Below are 21,191 nucleotides of genomic sequence, written 5' to 3'. Positions count from 1 at the left end.
CCACTCAAAACCACCCCACAGCCACCCAAAACCACCCCACAGCCACTCAAAACCACCCCACAGCCACTCAAAACCACCCCACAGCCACCCAAAACCAGTGCTCACAGCTGGTGATGCCCAGAGCTGCCCCAGTTCAGCTCCTGTAGGGTCCCAGTATGAACCAGCAATCACTGGTGCTGGGCCCTGAGGGCCTGAGGCTGCTCAGAGCACCCAAGGGTTCCCAAAAAACATCCAATAGTACCCAAAAAACGTCTTTCCTCCATAAAGGAAAGAGAAGCCACCTTTCACTGTAGGGAATCGCGCTGGGAGCAGATTGGGAGTGAAGGAGCACCTGGGAGGGTCAGGGAGCAGGAGGGATCACCCAGGAGAAGCAGGGAGAAATGGGGATCACCAAGGAGGTCCAGGGAGCAGGAGAAACCACCAAGGAGGGCCAGGGCTGGAGACCATGGAGGGCTCAGACCCCAGGTTTTCAGGGAGTGGGGGCTCAGCCGGCTGTGTCCCATGCCCTGCCCCACCTACCAAGGCCGAGGAGTGGGTTCAGCCAGAAAAAGTGAAATGTTCCTGTTCACCCAGGTGAGAGGACCTCGCCTCCAGCCTGACCTCCAGGTGACCCTGAAGACCAGCTCCCAGTGATGAGGATGAGCAGGGACACCACTGGAGGTGTCACCACAGCTGGGGACCCACAGGTGTCCAGATCCCAGTGGTGAGAACCCCATGCTCGACCCCAAAGCGTTTCACCTGCAAATCCCATTTCCTCACCCATCTCCCAGCCCAGCAATGGGCTCAAACTGGTTTCTGCTCCAACCCCCACTGATGAAACCACTGCCCCCTCCAGGCTCACGTCCAAGTTTCCCATGGGGAAAGCCTGTCCTTGGCCCCCTGTGGCTCTGTGTCCGTGTCCAGGGATCATGGACATTCAGAGCTCAGGGAAAGCCCTTGGGCACAGAAGAGTGCTGGGAGCTGGGGATGAGAAGGACCTCACCCAGTTTGTCACCAGCAATCTCAGAAGAGTCATAAATTCATCAGAAATGGGGATCCACCACAGGGATCAGCCTGAGCTGGGTTTTGGGAAGGGCCCAACTTTTGGCTTCTCACAGCTCAACCCATCAGGTCCCACTCCTGGCACCATCTCAGCTTCCCAACCCACTACTCCTCCCTGGCACCAAGCCTGTGGGACATCAGCTCCAAGATGTTTCCTGCCTAAAAACAGGCACAAAGGGGAGAGGAAATAATCCCCAGCCCTTCAGAGCTGCCAAAATACCTGGTGAGAACACAGAGTTTCGCTCTACAATGGCCCCTCCCTTGGCTCTTCAATACCTGCAAAGCAAAACAGAAAAAACCAGCCCAAAAAATGCTGAGACTCAGCGTCACCAGGGAGTTTCCAGGTGGAACCAGTGACCCAAGGAGGTTTTTCTTCACCAGTTTTGCCTTGGCCACTGCTGCACCTCCAGCTGTAGTGGGGAGGAGACCACAAACTCCATCATGAGGAAAATGGGAGTGAAAAGCACTGAAATGCGGGCTCGGAACTACAGCTGGGGGACAGATGGGGACATTTTCCAGTCCCTGCCCCGAGCTGGATCCTGGGCTGGGCTCTGTGGGCAGCAAAGGTCTCTCGGACGAGCCAAGGTGAAGCCAAAGCCTTCATTCCTCCCTGTTAGCCATAAATCCCTTCAAAATGAAGCATCCCCTGGTCTGACCCCACCTCAGCAATCTGGATTAAATTTAAGAGCAGGTTTAAGCATAGACTTCCGTGCCCATGGCAGGGACATGGAATTGGATTTAAGGTCCCTTCTAACCCAATTCAGCTGTGATTCCATGACAAACTCATCATGTTCCCAGCCTGATTTTAGACAGTCCCAGCAGGACCATGTCCCACCATCTCCCTGGGAGCAGCCTTGGCTCGTCCTGCCTCTCCCCACACCTGGAGATCAGTTCATCCTCATGAGAGCTCCTGGGGAAAAATAGGAAAAGGGCTGGATGAGGAATGGATGAGCTTCTCTAGATTTGATGGATGTGGATTCTGGACATGTTCCCAGAGTTTTCCCTCACCAGCTTTTTTTCGGTCCCTGTTCCATCAGCACAGGCTGCTCCAGTAGCCTCAAAGCTGCTTCTCCAGGGATGCTCCCAGAGCCAGAGTTTGACCCCAAGCCATCCCCATTGGGCTGTGGTGTCACTGTGATGTCACCAACAGAACCCCCAGCCATGGGCCTCCCACCTCCAGGGAGAGAGAATCACTGCAGCTCTTGGAGGGGCAGGATGGGAGTTCTGGGAGCCTCGGAGAAGGGAGGAGGAGGGGGCGAGGATGATGAAGGGCAGAGGAGGAAGGATGGGCAGAGGATGGGCAGAGGAAGGACGGGCAGAGGAAGGATGGGCAGAGGAAGGATGGGCAGAGGATGGATGGGCAGAGGAAGGATGGGCAGAGGATGGGCNGGATGGGCAGAGGAAGGATGGGCAGAGGATGGGCAGAGGAAGGATGGGCAGAGGAAGGACGGGCAGAGGAAGGATGGGCAGAGGAAGGATGGGCAGAGGACAGACAGACAAACGCTGCCACCTGCTGTCCATAAAAACCTCTCAAAGTCCTGAACTGGGATGAATTCAGCCCTGCAGGATCCCAAAGCTGAGGATCCTGCCCGTTGTGCTCCTCTAGCCTGGGAGAGCCACCAGCAACTCCATCCAGCTGGAAAAGGACACATGGCTGGGTTTGCTGGGAATGGGGAGAGCATCACGTCCCAAAGCACTGCAGAAAATCACCCAGGCACCGAGCAGGAAGGGTCCCATGGGACATTTCCTGAGGCCACTCCACTGGGAGCCACGGTGAGAAAACCACCTGAGGAACATGGGCTGAGCTGAATCTCCCCTCCCTGAGCTGCCACCTCCGCAGGCAGCGCCGTGGCTCCCCGGGCCGGGGGGACATTGCAAACAGTGACATCATGAGCTAATTTGGTGGCATTAGTAAGAAACATCCCACCCGAGTGATGGGCAGGAGAGCTGGCCTTCTCCTCCCAGAATTCAGCTAATTAATGTCCCCCTCCCTCGTGTGATGTCAGGCTTCCTCGAAAGGCCGTTAGAGGCCCTCATTAAAGACTCCTCAGGATGAGTGTCCTCTGAACACTGACCTTATTTTGACAGTGGCAGTAATTACAGAACTCCTGGCAGTGGAATGATAATAATTACCCAGGCACAAGCGGAAAGGTCCCAGGGGGAGAGCACAGAAAGCGGCAGAGAAATCTGGACCTGGAGCTCTCGTCTCTCCTGGTGGGAGAGACAAGGCCCAGCTCCCCAGGACTGGCTCTTGTCTCCCACTGCCTGGGAGAAAAGGCACATTCAGACACCCAGCACCAAATCCTGGGCATTCTTCCTTGGCTGGAAACTCCCCAGAAAACTCAAAACTGCCCTGGAACCTCCTGCCATCCACACTGGGAATGCGGAGCCCTCAGGAGCCCACCTGACCCCCAGGTGGGGAGAAGCTCTGCCCTGGGCCCACCTGGGAGCTCCCACCCTCCTCCAGGACCAGATCCTGCTCTTTAGGGTTGCCCTCAGTTTTCCTTTTCTTCTTTTTCATTTTTCCTTCGCTGGATTCAATGATTTAAAACAAATGAGCCCAGTTCCTATGGGACACCCTGGAAAACTGTGAACCAGTGAGTGCAGGTGTTCCAGGACTCCTGGGCTGAGCCTGGATGTCCCACAGGGATCCAGAACTGCAGCTCCTCGTGGGGCCTCATTTCACCCTCAAATCCAAAACCCAAAACCAAATGTGGTTTATGAAACCACAGAGAACATTTCAGGTCTGGACTCAGGGAACCTCACCAGGCTTGGATCACAAGTGGAATCTGCCTGGCTGAGGAGCTGCACCAGGAATTTCACATGGCAGGAAGCAGCAGGAAGTGTTTGGAGACACAAATCCATGTTTTACACCTCTGTTCTTTTTTCCTTCTTGTTTCTTAGCTCCAGTGAAGGTGCTGGAAAGGGGAACCCGTGGGCAGAGGAATCCATGTAGGACACGCTGTGCCAGCAAGAGGCCACATCACCTGAGAGGAGGAAACCCGTAGGTCACTGCTTTGGTCCAAAAACTGGGGAAAAAAAACAAATATAAGAGAAACAGCAACAACAATTAAAAAAAAAGACTTCATTGAAGGCGTCAGTTGGAAAATCCGCCAGTAACAATATTTTCTGCAGCAGCCCCACTCCAGAAATGCTGTAATGATTCACAGTGACCCATCCAAGGAAAAGCAGGATACCCATGACCCACCTGTCAGCTCTGGGCATCCTCCAGATGAGCTTAAAAGCACCAGGAAGGAGAAGAGTTCAGCCAGAATCGGCTCGAAGGAGGAAAATCAGATCTGGCGTGGAGGGAGCAGCTCTCTGCCCAAGGTAGGTGCCTCTTCCTCCCTTCCTTCTCCCAGTCTTCCAAGGAATCAAACCAGATGAGGAAAGCATTTGGGGATGGGCAACAGAAGTCTGATTTTTGGCAAATAAAGGGTGGGAGGCAGCATTTTATTCCCACAGAATTTCTGAGGTATCCTGAAAAATAAGGAATGTAAAATGCGAATAAACCTGCTCATGTGGAAGGTGCTTTTCCGAGCATGGGAAAGTTCTCCAGCACCGTGGTGATTATTGCAGGATAGAAATGTCACCCCAGATAGAAAAGGGAGGTTTGGAATAAAGTTCATTGCAATTAATTTTATCTTTGAGTGTCTTTCTGTGTGGCCGTGCTGAAGCGCCTGGAATGTGCGGACAGGGAATGGCGAGGACGGGAGTTTTCCCACGCAGCCATCCCAATCCTGCCCACACTCCTGGGAAGGGGCTGTCCCGTGTGGATCCATCCCGGGCTGTGCTGCCAGGGCTTCCCACAGGGCTTGGGGGCTCCGTGGGGATTGCAGGCAGGACATTTCCCTGGATTTCTGCCTCCCCAGGAGTTGAGATGGTGCGGTGGCTCTACCTGTCGGGGCTGGTGTTTGCTGTGCTCATCCCGGCCGGATGGCAGCTGTCTCCCGAGGACTTGGAGGACCTGTCCAGGTACGGGGGCTGGGTGGAGCAGGGCTGTGGGAGCAGCTTATCCCTCTCCATTCTCAGCTCTCCCTATTCCAGTGTTCCTGTTTATTTTGTACGGATCCAAACAAACTCCTGGCTCCCCACAGCCCAGGCATGGACATTCCCCCGCAGGGAATCCAGGGATTTCCTGACTGGGTCAGAGCAGGGACACCCTGCCCGGGGCCAGCCAGGCTGGGGCTGAGCCCCCTCTGGGCTGGTGATCCTATGGCACAAAGTCCTTTGGGAATTCTCTGTGGTGAATCTCAAAATCATCCTGGAGCTGCAGGAGGATGATCCAAACCTTGGAGCAGCTCCACGTTCCTGCTCTGATGTGGGAAACGGGGACCAGGGTGGAGATTGGGATCCACTGAGCAGGACAGCAGGAAATGGTTTGGGACAGGACACTGGATGTACTGGATGCCAGGAAAACCCAGGCCAGGCCTGGAAAATCTCCAGAAAATGAAACAAGAACTGTGTGTTTGATTTGTAGGAATCATATTAAACATTCCAGATTTATTCCTCTGCACTTCTCCATCTTTTCTGGGGGCTGCTCTGCACAGGGACAGGGCTGGGAGGGCACAGCCCTGCCCTGGACATCTCCCGTGGGAAGATTCTGCTGGGGTGTCCCTTTAACCCCATTTTCCTCCCTTCTCCTCGCACCCTGAGCAGGTGGGAGTTGTTCGGACCCCAGAACTCCCAGAGCTTCCCATCCCACATCAAGCGACACTCAGAGGGGACCTTCACGAGTGACTTCACGCGGTACCTGGACAGGATGAAGGCCAAGGACTTCGTGCATTGGCTCATCAACACAAAGAGGTGCCTGGAACAGGGAGGGATTGTGCTGGGAAACAACCGCCCACCACCCCAGCCCTGATCCCGATGGAGAGCTGGAGAGGGACCTGGAGCAGTGCCAGGACACAGGGACTGGCTTCCACTGCAGAGGGCAGGGATAGGTGGGATATTGGGAAGGAATTCCTCCCTCTGAGTGTGGGGAGGCCCTGGAATGGAGTTCCCAGAGAAGCTGTGACTGCCCCATCCCTTGAAGTGTCCAGGGCCAGGCTGGAGCAGCCTGGGATACTGGAAGGTGTCGTCCCATGGGAATGGGTGGAATGAGATGAGCTTTGAGGTCCCTCCCAACCCAAACGATGATTCCATTAAATCCGTGGATCTGGTGCTGAGGCAGAGTTGGACTCCCTTTTCCTGGGGATCCCCTGGTCTCTTGTAATAAGGTCAGGAAAATGGAGGCATTTGGGGTGGGATTGGAACTCTGGGATGGGAAGGGGCTGTTTTGTCCTCTCTGTGATTTGTCCTCACATTTTCCTCCTCATTCCAACATTACCTTGCTGGGATCATTGGCATTTCTGGGAGTTTTCCCTGTTTCAGCCATTCCAAAGGGGCAGCTCCTCTTTGAGCGAGGGAACCCTCACTGCCCTTTCCCAGCTCCTGATTGTAGCAGGTGTTTCCATCCCCTGCAGCTCTTTGGGGTTTGTTTTTAAGGTACAATTAATGGCAGATCCAGGCAGCAGCTTTCCAGCCTCATCCATGCGGGAATGTTGGACCCCTCCCTCTCCAGCTGGGATCGGGAGCTCCAGGGGAGGATTCATCCATCACACAGCTCCTGGACACATCCCGTGTTCCCCAGACACCTCCGCCTGAAATCCGCCCCCATGGATCAGCCGTCCCTCCAACCTGCATTTCTCTGCCTTCCTTTTCCCTAAATGCCAATAAAACCTTTCCTCAATCCTGTACTGCTTCCTGATGTCTGCAGCCTTTCCAAGCATCCCCCAGCATCCTGCACAGTCCCAGGGCATTTAGAGCCTCTGACTCCCCACTTGGGGTTTCATTTTTCCCTCAGTTCCTCACGTTTTGGATGGAAGGGATAACCAGGATCTTCCCACCTGACCCCACAGACCAGGGCCAAAAGAAACTGGAGGGAAGTTTAGGAAAAAACCCTGCAGTAATTCCTTTTTTGGTGCTAAATTATGCCAATTTAACCTGGATCCAAATAACCTCTTTGGAGTTAATTTAGTTCTAATTAATTACAGGGCAAGAGGGCCCAAAAGAAGCCCAGAAAGGCAGCAAAGGGAACAGCTCTGGATGGGGAATTTCACCTCTCCAGGGCATTCCTGGAGCCCCAGCACAGCCAGGGCTGACACAGGGGCTACCCCCCTGTGACACAGCGACTCCCACTGAGAAATAAATTAAATTAAATTTAAAATATGTAATTAGAAAACAAAATAATTTATAAAGTAGACTAATTTTAAGATAAAATAATTTGGAAAAAATAAAAATAGAATAATTAGAAAATACTTCTAAAGTAGAATAGTTTAAAAATTAAATAATTTGAAAAAATAATGTAAAAGTAGAATAATTTTAAAATAAAATAATTTTTATATTAAAATATATTAATTTTTAAAATATAATTTTTAAAATAAAATTTAATTTTTTCAAAAAATTAAAAATTCCCCCCCTTGGTTTTATTTCTAGCCCAGACCATCCCCAAACTCCCTTGGGATAAAATAAATAAAATTATTTCAGCCTCTCAGAAAGAGAAACAACTCCAGAATTTTCACAGAGTGCACAAAAACAACACAAAGAAAGTGTCAGCACCTCATTTATTCCCTGTTTGATTAATTCCTTGTTTACAGCCTTTGTCATCCCCCTTCCCATGGATTTCCTTTTGGGAATAGTCTGGAAGGGCCAAGGGGGGAAGCAGGAGGGGACTGAGGTCAGATTTTACTTTCTGGGTCATTCCAAAGATATTTTGGGTTTATCCCTAAAGCAGCTCCAGGAACCGTTTGTGGAAGGTTTTCCCTTTTCAACCATTTTTTGTTTTCCCCTGCACAAGGAAATATTTAATCCTCCCAGAATAATGAACTGTCCATGGGTTCCTCCCTTCCTCCTTGCCGTCCTTCCTTCCTTCCTTGCCATCCTTCATTCCTTCCTTGCCATCCTTCCTTCCTTCCTTCCTTCCTTCCTTCCTTCCTTCCTTCCCTCCCTCCCCCTGGAAGTTGATTCCAGCCCTGTCTTTCTGTTTCCAGAGAAGAAAACAGGAAAACCAGAATTGTCCAAGCATAGTATCCCACTGATCCCTACTTCCCCTTTCTCCAGAACTTACTTTGTTTTTCAGCCTCCTCCTCTTCCTGAAGGCCCAAGGCAGCTTTTCCTGCTCTGCCACTGCCCATCCCAGGCTGGCAGGATTCCATTTCCCGAATCCCCATCCCTCAGATCTGATGGGAGTTTTGCCCTGCCTGGGGAGGTGGAACTTCCATCCTTACAGAGCAATTCCACCTCTTCTTTTCCCAGCCATTGTCCTTCTGGGGTGATTCCATGCAGGAAGAGGCCCCCAGATGGGTGGGATGAGCTGATGATGGCAGGAGTGGTCATGCCCCTGTCCCAGCTGCCAATTCCAAGAGGCTGGAGCATGTTCCAAACCTCCCGAGGGCTGTGGGAGCACCCCATCCTCTGGAATGTCCTCCCTTCCCAGCTCCACGGCCCCCAGACTCAGCCACACATTCCAGGGGGACACCAGAGCCTCTCGAGCCCCCAGAAAGAGCTTCAGGACCTTCACCTGCCAGCCTCTCCCTGGGAAAAGGAGGAGGAAACGGCACTTCCCAATTCCCTGGCGGCTCAGAAGGAGCTTTGCAAGGACAGGAGTGAAGTAAAACCAGAGTCCAGGGAGGTGAGAGGAAGGGAAGAACAAGGGCAGGGGTTCTGGGAGTGCAGAGTTTCACATCTCACCTGGCCGCTCCCACCACCAAAATCCAAGATCCCACCACCAAAAATGTTAAGCTTCCCTTATGGTCATTTTAGAGCTGACTAAAAAGGGACATTTCTGTATTTTAACACTTTCAGGCTGGTGGCAGAGCCCAGAAAGAATCCTCAAAAAAAATGGGAAAATGGAGCATAGGGAGCAACTGCTTTTCCTTTGTCTTATCCTGAGTGCTCAGTGGTAGCTCATCCCAATTTATGAGATGCTCCCAACACTGTCCCAACATGGAGAGCATCCCTCTTGTACCAGTAAGAGACAGAAGTTATCCACAGGAGGATCCCAAACCAGACCAAAACCCCGGCTGTGAGGAAGGAGAAGTCGCCAGATCGAGCAGGGAATGGTTTTGTACATTCAGAGTTTATATTTGGGGGGAAAAAAAAAAAAAAAAAAAAAAAAAGAAAGAGGAAGGAGAGGAGGAATTCGAGATTAAAAAAATAGAACTGATGGGAAGCGGTAGCGGAGCCTCCACCACTGCACAACACACACACGGACACACGAGGCTGGACAACACGGACCCCCCGGGATGCAGCACCCCCAGGGAACGGGAAACTCTGCATGGCTTTATGGGACCCCTCAGGTGGGAAATGAGCCGCTCCTCCGTGTCTGCCTTGGCACATCCCTGAGTCACAGTCCTGCTCCTCGACCGCGGCGTCGAGGCGCCTAAACATGGCAATGGGGGGAAAAGAGGGAAAGAGGGAGAGTATCATCAGTGGAAGACCCAGAATAAGAGATCCATGGAATTGTTCATGTTGGAAAAGGTGTTTAAGATGATCAGATCCAACCATTGACCGCCGTGTTCACCACTGGCCATGTCCCTGAGTGCCACATCCAAGTTTTTGGAACTCTTCTAGGGATGATGACTCCATCCCTGCCCTGGGCAGCTGTGCCAGGGCTTGGACAACCTTTCTATGAAGGAGATTTTCCCAGTATCCAACCTGAACCTTCCCTGGTGAACCTGATGCCTTTCCCTCTCCCTCCTGTCCCTGTTCCCTGGGAGCAGAGCCTGACCCACCCTGGCTGTCCCCTCCTGTCAAGGAGTTGTGCAGAGCCAGAAGGTCCCCCTGGAGCCTCCTTCTCTCCAGGCTGAGCACCCCCAGCTCCCTCAGGAGTTCTCCAGACCCTCCTCCTCCTCCTGCTCCAGCCCTTTCCCAGCTCCATTCCAAACTCTGGACATGCCCCCAGCTCCTCAATGCCTCTCTGGGTGTAAAGTCCCAGTCTGATCCCAGGATTCCAGCTGTAGCTCCCACACTTCCCTGCAGAGAGGTGTCCGTGGTGCCATCCCAGGAACGTGCCCTTTGCTGGGCAGCAGCAGCCAGAGCGCAGGGAGCCCGTGGGGATGTGCTGCCCCACAAGGTCAGGCCACAGCTGAGCCTTTACCTCTTTCCTCCCGGATTCAGAGCGTTTCTGTGTTCATGGTCAGAGCCTTCCACACCGTGGTCTTGGACATCTCGTCCGAAATGTTGATCTCGGAAGGATCAGCCCTGCAAGGAATATTCCACACGGTGTTCCATGAGGATGGGTCTGATCCCACCACGAGCACTGGCAGCAGGAACAGGAGGGCCCTGAAAACCAGAGCTCAGCTGGTGAGGACGGTTTGGCTGGATGAGGAATTCTGGGAATCAAGCCCTGGAGCTGCAGACCCACAGCTGGTGTTTCCCCCTGTGACCTCTCAGGTGGGAGCAGGAGGGTCCCCAGATCCCAGAAAGCCACTGGTGATGTAGTTTTGGGATAAAACAGGAATTATGCAGCCACTCTGTGGGATCAGAGCTTTGCCAACACCTCCTAAATTGCCAGAAAATTTGGGATTTTCCCATTAAGAGGACTGCAAGTGACACATAAATCTGCAAGTGAAGAAACCTGAGCCAGGCACTTCCCACTGACCCTGTGGGGGTCCTGACCTGGGGGTGCTTTACCTGTCACTGCTGGGCCTTGGGGCATCCACCCTGCTGGTCTTGCCCAGCTTCAGCTGAACGGAATTCGCAGCAGCTGCTTCCATCATTTTCTGGGACTCCTGAAAAAAGAGGAGTCAAGTTCTCTCTCCTTGATCCAAGAGGGGATAAATGAAATTCCAGGAAAAGCCTGGCATGCTGCCCTCTCCTCTGACCCCTGGCACCTTTAGTAGCAGGTAAAGACCTTCCCCTGTGGGTGTGTTTGGGGTTAGTGGCACTGCTGGGAGCAAAGCCTCACAGAAATATCATCATTATTTTTATTATGAGGCTCATTTAAAAATTCTAACAATGTCTATGTTCAAGTGTGAAACTCTGAGAATTTAGGGGAAAAAGTTCAGAATGTGTGATCCAGGCTATGAGATCTGTTTGATTCAGTTCTTATGTTCCCCTGGAAGTGTCCAAGGCCAGGTTGGATGAGCTTAGAGCACCCTGGGATAGTGGGAGATGTCCCTGCCCACAGCAGGAGTGGCACTGGATGGGCTTTAATGTCAGTTCTCACCCAAGCCATTCCATGATCCCACAATTCCAAGATTTAAGGATGAGCTGTGACAGGAACAGGGAAGCTCACAGCCCAGAGCAGATTCCCAGCTCCTGACATTACCTCCTCTTCTTTGGCTTCATTTTTGGCATCATCCAGCTTCTTCTTCTTGCTTTCTGGCATGAGGTCATCCAGGAAGCTGAGCTCCCGCTTGGAGAAGCAGAAATCCATCACTTTCCGGACAAAAACGAGAGCCAAAACCTTCAGGAAGAAAAGGGAAGATGGGTGAGGCCAGAGACGGCGCTTCCCATCCCTGCAGGGCTGCGAGCCCCGGGAGCACCAACGGGCACTGGGAATACTGGGAACACCGGGAACAGCATCTCTCACCATCATGGGGAAGATGATGGCAGCACGGGAAGCTTTGATGACCCAGAGCAGGACGAGGCAGAGCAGCTGGATGAGGGTGAAGAGGTGCACCTTGCGCAGGGGCACGTGGCGCAGGTAGATGAAATCCGGCTGGTGCTTGGCCGGCATCCAGAACAGCTTCAGGCGGTCAAAGAACTGCAGGGAAAGGGGAGATGGTGTCACCTGGGCACTGCCAAAGCTCCTGGAGCTGCTGAGACGTGGAGAGTTTAGGAACAAGGAGAAATCCAGGATCCCATTCTGTTCCTCCTGGGAGCAGCACCTGTTTTCCCTTTCCTCCATCCAAAAACCACCTGCTTTGCCCACCAAATTCCAACTTATTCCAGGGTTTTCTCTTTCAGCATTTCTTGGCCCAGGGAATCCCCCAGTGAGGATTTCCTTTCCTTCACACTGAATTCCCCCAATTTCCCATCACCAAACACCAAGCTGTCCTGAAACAGGGAGCACTGAACTGGGTCCTCCCAGTGCTGAACTGGGCTCTTCCAGTGCTGACCTGGCTCCTACCAGCCCTAAAAACTTCCTGAGCCTCCACCCATCAGTCCCTGACACAAAACATTTGAATTTCCTGCTCTCAGAGACATTTTTACTCATCCCAAGGTCTTCAGGGAGAGGAAATTCCTCGGAGCAGCTGTACCTGGATTCCTCGGAGTGACGAGACCCCCATGTAGAGAAAGACCCCATAAAGCACTGGCATCGGGATAAACTGGGAACAAAATGCAATAATTAATGGCTTTACATTTCATCTGCATTATTTCCATCTCTTTCACACTCCTTTCTCAGGCACTGCATGAAGATTCCCAGCTTTCCCATGCTGGATTTTATGCAGCACAGATTTTGTTCTGTGTCAGGCTGAGCCTTTGAGTAACATTTCATCAGAAATAATCCTCTTTTTCAGAGAGGCTGGAGACAAAGAGGGGATTTGATCCCTCCAGACCACATTTCATCTATCTGAGACCTCCTGTGGGGGGAAAAAATTATCTCAGAAAACTCTTGTGGGAATGCACGGAAGCGACATCTCCTTTGAGCCTGGAGATGGGAATGGGTCTGCTTTGAGCCTGGAGATGGGAATGGGTCTGCTTTGAGCCTGGAGATGGGATTTGGTCTGCTTTGAGCCTGGAGATGGGATTTGGTCTGCTTTGAGCCTGGAGATGGGATTGTTTGGTGGGAAGAACAGGCAGGGAAGCCTGTGGGGGGAACTCTGAGGGTTCAGTTCCTGGGAATGGCTCTTACGAGGTTCTTGGGGGAGCAAATTCCAGCCAGTAATGTCCTGCTTGTCTGAAAAAGCTGAATTCTAACCCAAAATGGGGGTGGGTGTGTTGGGTTTGTGTGGCCATGTTTGGGGAGCAGGGATGGCCTCAATGAGAAGCTGCTGGAACTTTATTCCATGTCTGGCAGAGCCAACTCCAGCTGGCTCCAGGATGGACCTGCAGCTGGCCAAGGCCGCAGCAAGGACTGACCCCTGGAAGAGTGACCCAGGATGGAGCAGTTTGTGGAAAGCTGTCTCCTGTGGGCTGGAGAAATCCCTTTAGAACTGTCTCCCCTGGGAGGGACCGACAGTGCAGCAGGGGAAGGGCTCTGGCTCCTCTCCCTGAGCAGCAGCTGGAACAACGTGGGGTGACCTGAGTAAAATCCCCATTCCCGTCTCCCTGCACGGCAGGAAGGAAGGAAGGACTACTGTGATTCTGCCAGTAATAAATTCAATTAATATCCCTAATTCCAGCCTGTTTTTCCATGATCATGATTGGTGAGGGATCTGTCCCTGTCCTTATCTCAAGCCATGAACCTTTGCACTATTTTCTCTCCAATCCAGCTGGAAAGGCCAGGGATAGAGCAGCTTTGGTGGGATCCAGCCAGGATCCCTCTCACTACAGAGGGTCTGGAGGACACCTGGGAATCAAGGAATTTGTCATTTGCTTGGCTTGAGCGCCCCAAACTGGGTCTGAAGGGCTGGAAGTCACCAAGGCTGGTTCCTGGTTCCCATCCTGGCTTTGGCATCACATCCTTGGGGAGAGAGGCCTAATTTTCCATCCCCTCCCAAACTGCCATGGTCACCAGGTGTTTCCTATCTCACTCTTACCTTGAGCACAGAGGTGAAGAAGACAGAGCAGCCCATGAGCACGAAGATCATCAGGCCGGTGACTCTCTGCTCCCGGATCCCCAGGAACTTGGGCTGCTCTCCCGGCGCGGAGCAGTCGGACTCCACTTTGAGGCTGTTCACGTGGGTGATGGACAGCACGGTGGCGGCCACGAACCAGGGCAGCCCCATCACCGAGCACACCCCGAGCATCACGGCCACCATGAACAGGTCCAGGTGGTACCCACAGCCTTTCTGGGGAGCAAAAATGGAACATTCCTCAGGGACGAGGACAACGCCGTGGGTGGGGCTCAAACCCTGCTCAAGCACTTCTGGAAAATTTAAATGAGGTTTGAAATAAGAACTGGAATCAAACATGGATTTCACATCTTGCATGAAAATCTGGCAGGATCAGAAAAAGTGGGCCTGGAGGGTTTGCACCATCTCTGCTTCTCAGAAATAATTTTAAAATTGATTATTTTTTCATTCATAACAGAATTCCCACCACTTGCAGGTAGGACATGGCTCTGAGTGATCCCCTGGAGCTCACTGAGACCCCTTCCCCAGCTGACACTGACATTTGAAAAAATCCCACATCACTGCAAGATTCATTTGCTGCTTCCAAAAGTTGTCATTCCTTCCCTGTGTGCAGAACTCTGCCACACAGCCTGGTGTTACCCAAACCTTCCCAAAGCATTTGGGACAGGAGCTTGTCCCAACCCCGCAGCCCGAGTGGGGTGGGGATGGGGTGACCCCCTGCAGCTCCTCACCTTGAGCCTGTGCTCCTTCCTGTTGACGATGACAGCCGTGATCTGCTGGTCCATGAAGATGAGGATGGTGCAGAGCAGGGCCGGGATAAGCGCAGCCAACACTGTCCACCATGGGTTGGGCCCGATGGGGTTGATGAGCCACCCACGGTCATCCCTGGTGGGCTGCAACACATGGCGGGATCAGCTCCCAGCCCAAACCCTTCCCTGGCCTCCGTTCACCTCCACCCCTGTGTCCAAGCATTTCCCAGCCCTGGCTTCATGTCACCCTCTCGCAGGGGACTCTGCTGTGCCAGTGTCCTCTGTCCCAGAGTCCCCTCTCCCCTGTGTTTGGGGCTCTTCCCAAAAGACAGGAAGGAATCCATGCACTCAGATGTGGCAGAAGAGACACCTCCAGCACCTCCTCCAGCCCAGCACTGCCCTGCTGGAGATGGTTCTGCTGTTCAGTGTCTGGTTTTAAGGCGGTCCCCTGATTTACAGGGGGGAGTGATGCTCTTGGATGTCAAAGAGGAGATGGTTCCACCACCAGCACCTCCTTCAGCCCGGCCCTGACCTGCCCAGACATCAGCTGGTGGCACCTGAAGTGCCAGAAGCCTTCTCCACCAATCCCAACCCCATTACCTTGAACATGTGGGGGACGTGGAGCTTGGGGGATGGAATCCCAATCCCGAGGTCAATGAGCACCATGATGACAATGGTGAGGAACACAGCAAAGTCACTCACTGTGGATCGGACCTGGGGTGAGAAACCGGGGCTGAGAGGGGCCAGGACACGAGAGGGGAAACCTGGGGACACCCACAATATTTGGACTGGTTAATCCCTAAAATCCCACCACTCTGAGGACATGCAGCCAGATCCTTTGGGTGGACATTGCTGCTGTGTTGGAGATCTGGGCATCTGGTGTGGGACAGTAGAAAGAGCTTAATTAGGGGGAAAATTCAATTTTTAATTCAGACATTAACAAAAATACTAAAAATGATAAAAAGGTGCCACACTTTCAGGTAAAATGGGAATAAGGCACTGAGGCATCATTCGTTCCTGTTTTTCCATGGCAACTCCTCATTTGAATGATCTCCATCAAATGATGCTCAGAAGAGGAAAAGAAATAAATAACTTTGGAAGAGATAATTTCCCCTGCCTGAGCCAAACATCACCACTCTGGAACAGGTTGTGTGGCAGGTGGGGAATGCTACAACCTCTCTGCACTCATGGGAACAAGGGAGGGATATCCAAGGTCAGCATTTCCCAGCCTGACTGAGTGGTGGCGAATCCTTCAGTGCTCCAGGAATGGTATTTTGGGAAAGGAGCATGGAGTCTGTCACGAGCCACCACCTTCTACCTACTCTGGTTGGGAAGTAACGGCTGGTTTTAAACTTCTTCAACAAACTCGACAGGACAAAGGTGGAGAAGAAGAGGATGCAGCACCAGAAGAGGACATTGGGCGTGTAGGGACCGTTGTGTCCACAGGCAGGTCCTTGGAACTCCCCATGCAAAGAGCGACATTCCTGGAGAAACAGAGCATCAGGACACAGGGGAAAACTGGGATTTTGGGAGGGGGGGAGGTAATTTGAGGGTCTTGGTGCAAGATCCATGACCCTGCAGCTGCCATAGCAGTTATCAATATAAATATATCAGTATATGATAAATATGTCAATATATTTAATGGACAGCAGCAGCTGAACAAGTGACACACGGAGCTGGAATCAAACAGAAGGAGCAGAGGTGGGATGAGGTGGGACACCACGGACCCACGACACATCCTCTGCTCCACCATGGCTGAGGAAAACACCAGAGGGGAAGGAAAAGCTGGAAATCGTGGATAAAGAGGGAACAGGGGAGGAGGGCTGGGACAACCACAGGATGGAAAAAGAGACAAATCATCCCTTTGCAGTCAGGGTTCTAAGGACAAGGCCAAAAGGGGCTGGAGATGTCCCAAAATGTTCCCATCCCACCCCTGGGCTCTGCTTCCAGGGACCATCCCCGTGGGTCTGCTCAGACATGGAAATTTATTCGAGACCCTACAGACAGCAGGGTCTGGAGTCATTAGGAACCAATTAAGGGAGCTATTCACTGCCTCCAGGCAGGAATTTCAGCCCTCCAAATGACCCAAGAATCAAAGCACTCCCTTAACCCTGACCACAACACAGCTGAGGGGGACAGTTCTTATCCCTGAGGTTGGGGATGAAGTGAGCTGGACCAGGTGGGCTGGGCAAGGTGGACTCTCCTTCCCAGGAGCAATAAGTTAGAAGTAAGAGAGGATTAAGCAGGGATTCTCAGAGCACTTTGAAGCCCAAAGTCACCTGAAGATGGTGGCTTTGGCACCTGTGAAAGCCCCTGGCCTCCCCTGGCCTTCCTGAGGAGCTGGTGGCCCAGGGCACTTACGGTCACTGTGAGGTTTCCCCAGGTGATTCTCGACACGTTGATCCCATTGCTCTGCCAGAACTGGAGGGTTTCATTGCTGGGATGAGCCGGGGGCTTGCACTTACAGCTGGAGGAGGGAAATCAGGACAGGGCTGAGGGAACAGAGCCGGGACAAGCCCGGATGCACCTGCCGAGGTGGGAGGGGGAGAACACCCACTAATAGATGGTGAGGAGGTCAAGCTTGCTGTGCATGTGCACAGGGAAGGTCTCCCGCAGGTGGCTCAGCTTCTCCAGGGCCTCGTAGATGAAGATGATGCAGATGAGGGAGGCAAAGGCCTCCTCAGTGAAGCGGGTGATGTAGCACACCAGGCAGCTGGCATCCGTGGCCACCAGCACCACGCAGAAGAACGCAGTCCAGAGCCCGATGCACGTCCGCAGGGACAGATAGGAGAGCGTGTATTCCCTGGAAAACCACAACAACTCCTGGGGGAAAGGCCAGCACAGGCCTCAGAGCCAAGCCTTTCTCCAGAGAAAATTAGGAGCGATGTAGGAGCTTGTGGAGGTTGCAAGTGGTAATTGAGGCTTCCGTGTTCTTGAGGTTGCAGGGTGTGGGTGGAGAAGCCAAGTGTTTAATTAGCATTAATTAATTTTAATTAATCTTAACACCTTGAAGGCTGACTGAGGTTGTGGAAGGTTCTCCCACATCCCCCAGAACCCCAACACCAAAACAAGCTGGGCTTGCCCAGACACCAGCAGTCAGCTTGGGGCTGAATGAGAAATTTAATTCTGAGTCAGGGGGGTTCATCTCACACCAAAATCATCAAGAGGAAAGGACTGTTATAGAAAAGACCTATTTCCCAGGAAAAGTTCCTGCTTGTTCAATAAAATCCCCAAAACTCAAAATATTCCAATCAAAAACTACATGGATATTTGGGGAAAATCTATTTCCTCTTCCAGCAAAAAAAAACAGGTTTAAAAGTTTTGTACTCAGTGGAAAACAAACCCTCCCTCATTCCCAGACTAGAGTGATTGGCCTCACCTTCCTTGGGCACCCCACCCAGAGCCTCTGGTTCCTCACTCTTCCACTGCTTCATTTTAACCCTAAAATCCCAAAATGACCCCAAGCCCAAGGGTTCTCATCCTTCATGTGTGACAGCAAAGACCTCTGTGACCCAGCAAACAACTTAAATCTGACAACTCCCACTGAGAAAATGAGAAGAAAAACATCTTCTCCCTGGCCAAAAATAGAAAAAAAATATTTTCCCTAGAAAATAGAAGACAAACATCTTACTTGCAGAATTTGTAGAGAATCTTCTCGAAGACCAGGACGGGTCCAGTGCTGCCGAGGATGGTGAGGGGTTGGCCAGCAAAGAGAGAATAAACCACACCCGTCATGGATGCTCCCAGCAGTGACTCCATAGCACTCTGACAGGGAGGAGAAGGAGCAGGGAGTAAATAAATCATTAGGGATAAAAACCCCCCCAAAAACCCAAAGGAAGTTCAGAGCAGCCAAGAGATTTCAAAGATCATGGAGTGGGTTGGGTCAGAAGGGACCAACGGGTTGGGTTGGCAGGGACTGGTTTGGGCTCCAGCCACTCCCCAGAGACACTTCCCCAGTCCAGGAGGGTCAGTTTGGGGCGTTTCCCTTCCCTGTGCTCCCAACAGAGAGAGGGGCTCACAATGTGGCCGTGGGTGGCCTCCCCCAGCAGTCCCCCGAAGGTGATGACGGGGGACATGCAGGCACAGTAAAGGAACAGGAAGGACGCCAGGCACTGCAGGCTCAGACCGTCCCTGAAGTCACTCCAGAACCACGGGGCCTTGCGCTTCACGTCCAGGACCAGACCTCCAAAGAGCCTGCAGGGAGGGAAAACCGGGCTGTTCTCCTGGAGGGGAGGGTTGGTTTCCTTTGTGAAAACGCCTTCACCTGGAGGTGTTTCCAGACCTGGTCCTGCCCCAAAGCCCAAAAACCCGAGTGTGCTGATGCTGGGGCTGGGCCCAGTTGTCCAGGTGTCCCCACCTTCCCACCACCTCCTCACTGCCAGGTGTCCACCTGCCCAGCCCAGGGGACCAAAGTGGCAACATGGAGCCCCTTCACTGAGCCAGGTGACCCCAAAAGCTTCTGGAAGGGAAGATGCCTGCTCAGATTTTTGGGGAAAAACAGAAGGCCCCAAACCAGGAGAGCTCCCACCTCCCAGTCCGCTCCAGTTCAGGACCGCTGTGTTTCTCCGGCTTGCTGTGGGAAGAACTCTCATCCAGAGCTCCCGGCATCTTCCTCTTTTCCTGTGAACATGGAATTCAGCTCAAAACAGGTATTTTTCAGGTATATTATCAACCACCAGTTTATTTTGCTCCTGGCCTGGGTGTGGCTGTGCCAAACTGGGAATTCCAAGTTTACCAGAATTTGGGTTGTGGTGCTGCCCGTCCCCCTTGCAGCACCCACCTGAGAGGGGACGTTTTTGGGGGGTTCGATTCGGATGGATGGGTCCCACTCTCCTGGCGGCAACACCGTGACCTGATCCAGGAACTCGTCAATGCCAGCCACAAGGTCAGCCCGGTCCTTGGCTTTGTAGGCAACGTCGTGGAAAACCTGCCCAGAAGAGACCCCCAGGTGAGAGCACAACACACCCCAGGTGTCCTCACCTGGGCAGCTCCCCTTTGGCTACAGCAGGATCATCTTCCCCAGCTGGAAATGCTCCCCCAGCGGGAAACATCAGGGCATTGTTGTGCTTATAATCATCTCCTCTATGAGGTCACCCTGGCAATGCCACCACTGAGGTGGTGCCAGCCCTGGATGTGGGAAGGACGAGGTGAAGATGAATCCCGAGTGGGATTTCAGCCCTACCCCCCATGGACAAACATTGGCTTAAAGGGGAGAAATTCTTCTGGCTGGGCAATGCCACCACTGGGGACAATACCCTGGGTAGCCCGTAGGGAAGGATGGGGTGTGGGATGCACCCAGAGGGGATTTCAGCCCCCAGAATTTGAGGTGATGTAAATCTGCCTGGTTTGGGGTGCAGATGAAGGACCAGGACAGCAAATCTTGCTCACTGCACCAGAGACAGGGAATGGTGAAGAACCCCAAAAGTGACCCTGAGATCCCCCTTATCTCATCACACCTCATCTGTCATGGTGGTGGCCATGGACCTGCCAATCTCGTGGTACTGATGGGCTTTTCCTCCCGGCCCCAGCAGAACAAACAGGAACCTGGGCAAAGAAAACCAGACAGAGAGAGGGGAATGTGGCTTCACTCCAGGAGCACCCAGGGAAATCCCTGGGACCTCAGGGGGGAACCTCCTCCATGGGCTGAATTATTCACCAAGAACAATCACAAATCTCATTTTGGGGCCAATTTCATTAAAATTGGACCATAAGTTTCAAAGATCAAGCAGGGAAGGGAGGAAGGTGAAGGGTGGCATGGGAGAAACATGCAGCTCCCACTTGTTCCCTTAGGTCCCAAATCATGGGGCAATTTCAGGTGGGTTTGGGGTTTTTTAAAATAAAAACTTCGTGCTTCTCCTTCAGACCTTGTTGGGATGGGAACTTCCGTCATTCCCGACAGGAGCACGGCCGGGGTCAGGCGGACAAAGGCCACAAGGGGCTGGTGGAGGAAATCCAGCTCTCCCACCAACACGTTGGATGCCTCCGCTCCGCTGGGAATCTTCTTCATGAAGTGCAGCTCCGCCTGGGCAGGACCAGCCATTCTCAGAGAATCCCCCCCAAAAAAAGCCTTCAGGGCCTCCAGGGTCCCTCTCACCCCCTTGGAGGTGTGGGAGAGGTGCAGGGGTCTCACCTTGCTCAGGTCCATGCCACTGGTCTCAGGGGTCACCCCGTTTTTAGCTTCTGCAGTGGTGGGAGAAGGGTGAGGGGTGAGAGTTTGGGCTGGGAGGGAAGAGAGAGACACTCAGAAAGGGAGCAAAGGAGGAGCTGAGATATTTGTTATTAGAACAAGTCTAATGGCTACAAAGTCATCCAGAAACCCCCATCAGGTGCCAAAGCCTGGAGAAACCCTCACCTGGTGTCAAATCCCTGGAGAACCTTTCACCTAAAGACAGGCAGGAGACCTCACCTGGTACTAAAGCCCTGGGAGAAAACTTCACCCCATGCAAATTTCTGCAGAAAACATTACTTGGTGCCAAATCCTAATAGAAACCTTCAGCTGGTGCCAAATCTGACAGAAACCTTCACCTGGTGACAATCTCCTCCAGAAACCTCACCTGGTGCTAAAACCTGGCAGGAACCCTCACCTGGTGCCAAAAGAAAAGAAGGAGAAACCTTCACCTTGTGGTAAAGCCTGGCAGAAACCTCCAGCTGGTGCTAAAACCTGACAGAAACCTCA

The 21,191-nt window shown here is 52.5% G+C and overlaps 2 protein-coding genes across 2 annotated transcripts in view; one reads left to right on the top strand and one right to left on the bottom strand.

Moving 5' to 3' along the window:
- Positions 1 to 4,831: 4,831 nt before the first annotated feature.
- LOC107215663 (glucagon-like) lies at positions 4,832 to 5,905 on the top strand. The gene is made up of 2 exons (XM_033520219.1): positions 4,832 to 5,016; positions 5,701 to 5,905. Exons 1-2 carry the CDS (start codon positions 4,922 to 4,924, stop codon positions 5,903 to 5,905), a joined length of 300 nt encoding a protein of 99 aa, XP_033376110.1. The 5' UTR covers positions 4,832 to 4,921.
- Positions 5,906 to 7,627: 1,722 nt separating this feature from the next.
- The window catches only part of SLC4A8 (solute carrier family 4 member 8), a 22,343-nt gene continuing 8,779 nt past the window's right edge, over positions 7,628 to 21,191 (bottom strand). Inside the window, exons 7-25 of the mRNA XM_033520230.1 lie at positions 20,646 to 20,737; positions 20,380 to 20,537; positions 19,972 to 20,059; positions 19,296 to 19,442; positions 19,044 to 19,135; positions 18,535 to 18,709; positions 18,147 to 18,280; positions 17,073 to 17,318; positions 16,877 to 16,982; positions 15,838 to 15,999; positions 15,116 to 15,229; positions 14,498 to 14,659; positions 13,731 to 13,982; positions 12,288 to 12,356; positions 11,618 to 11,791; positions 11,354 to 11,491; positions 10,717 to 10,814; positions 10,181 to 10,284; positions 7,628 to 9,463 (exon numbers count right to left, since the gene is read on the bottom strand). Of these exons, the coding sequence (XP_033376121.1) occupies positions 10,197 to 10,284; positions 10,717 to 10,814; positions 11,354 to 11,491; positions 11,618 to 11,791; positions 12,288 to 12,356; positions 13,731 to 13,982; positions 14,498 to 14,659; positions 15,116 to 15,229; positions 15,838 to 15,999; positions 16,877 to 16,982; positions 17,073 to 17,318; positions 18,147 to 18,280; positions 18,535 to 18,709; positions 19,044 to 19,135; positions 19,296 to 19,442; positions 19,972 to 20,059; positions 20,380 to 20,537; positions 20,646 to 20,737 (2,495 nt within the window). The 3' untranslated portion in view covers positions 7,628 to 9,463; positions 10,181 to 10,196. The remainder of the gene's footprint in view (positions 9,464 to 10,180; positions 10,285 to 10,716; positions 10,815 to 11,353; positions 11,492 to 11,617; positions 11,792 to 12,287; positions 12,357 to 13,730; positions 13,983 to 14,497; positions 14,660 to 15,115; positions 15,230 to 15,837; positions 16,000 to 16,876; positions 16,983 to 17,072; positions 17,319 to 18,146; positions 18,281 to 18,534; positions 18,710 to 19,043; positions 19,136 to 19,295; positions 19,443 to 19,971; positions 20,060 to 20,379; positions 20,538 to 20,645; positions 20,738 to 21,191) is intronic.

This window comes from Parus major, linkage group LGE22 (assembly GCF_001522545.3).
Source record: "Parus major isolate Abel linkage group LGE22, Parus_major1.1, whole genome shotgun sequence".
In the NCBI taxonomy this organism is placed as follows: domain Eukaryota; kingdom Metazoa; phylum Chordata; class Aves; order Passeriformes; family Paridae; genus Parus; species Parus major.
The sequence above is the reverse complement of the archived record's forward strand: the minus strand, read 5'-3'. Positions and strand labels throughout refer to the sequence as shown.

Bases quoted from the DNA above. Each gene is read 5' to 3' on its own strand.
- LOC107215663 (XM_033520219.1), top strand. From the start codon at position 4,922: ATGGTGCGGTGGCTCTACCTGTCGGGGCTGGTGTTTGCTGTGCTCATC. The intron at 5,017-5,700 runs GTACGGGGGCTG...CACCCTGAGCAG, and splicing joins GACTTGGAGGACCTGTCCAG to GTGGGAGTTGTTCGGACCCC.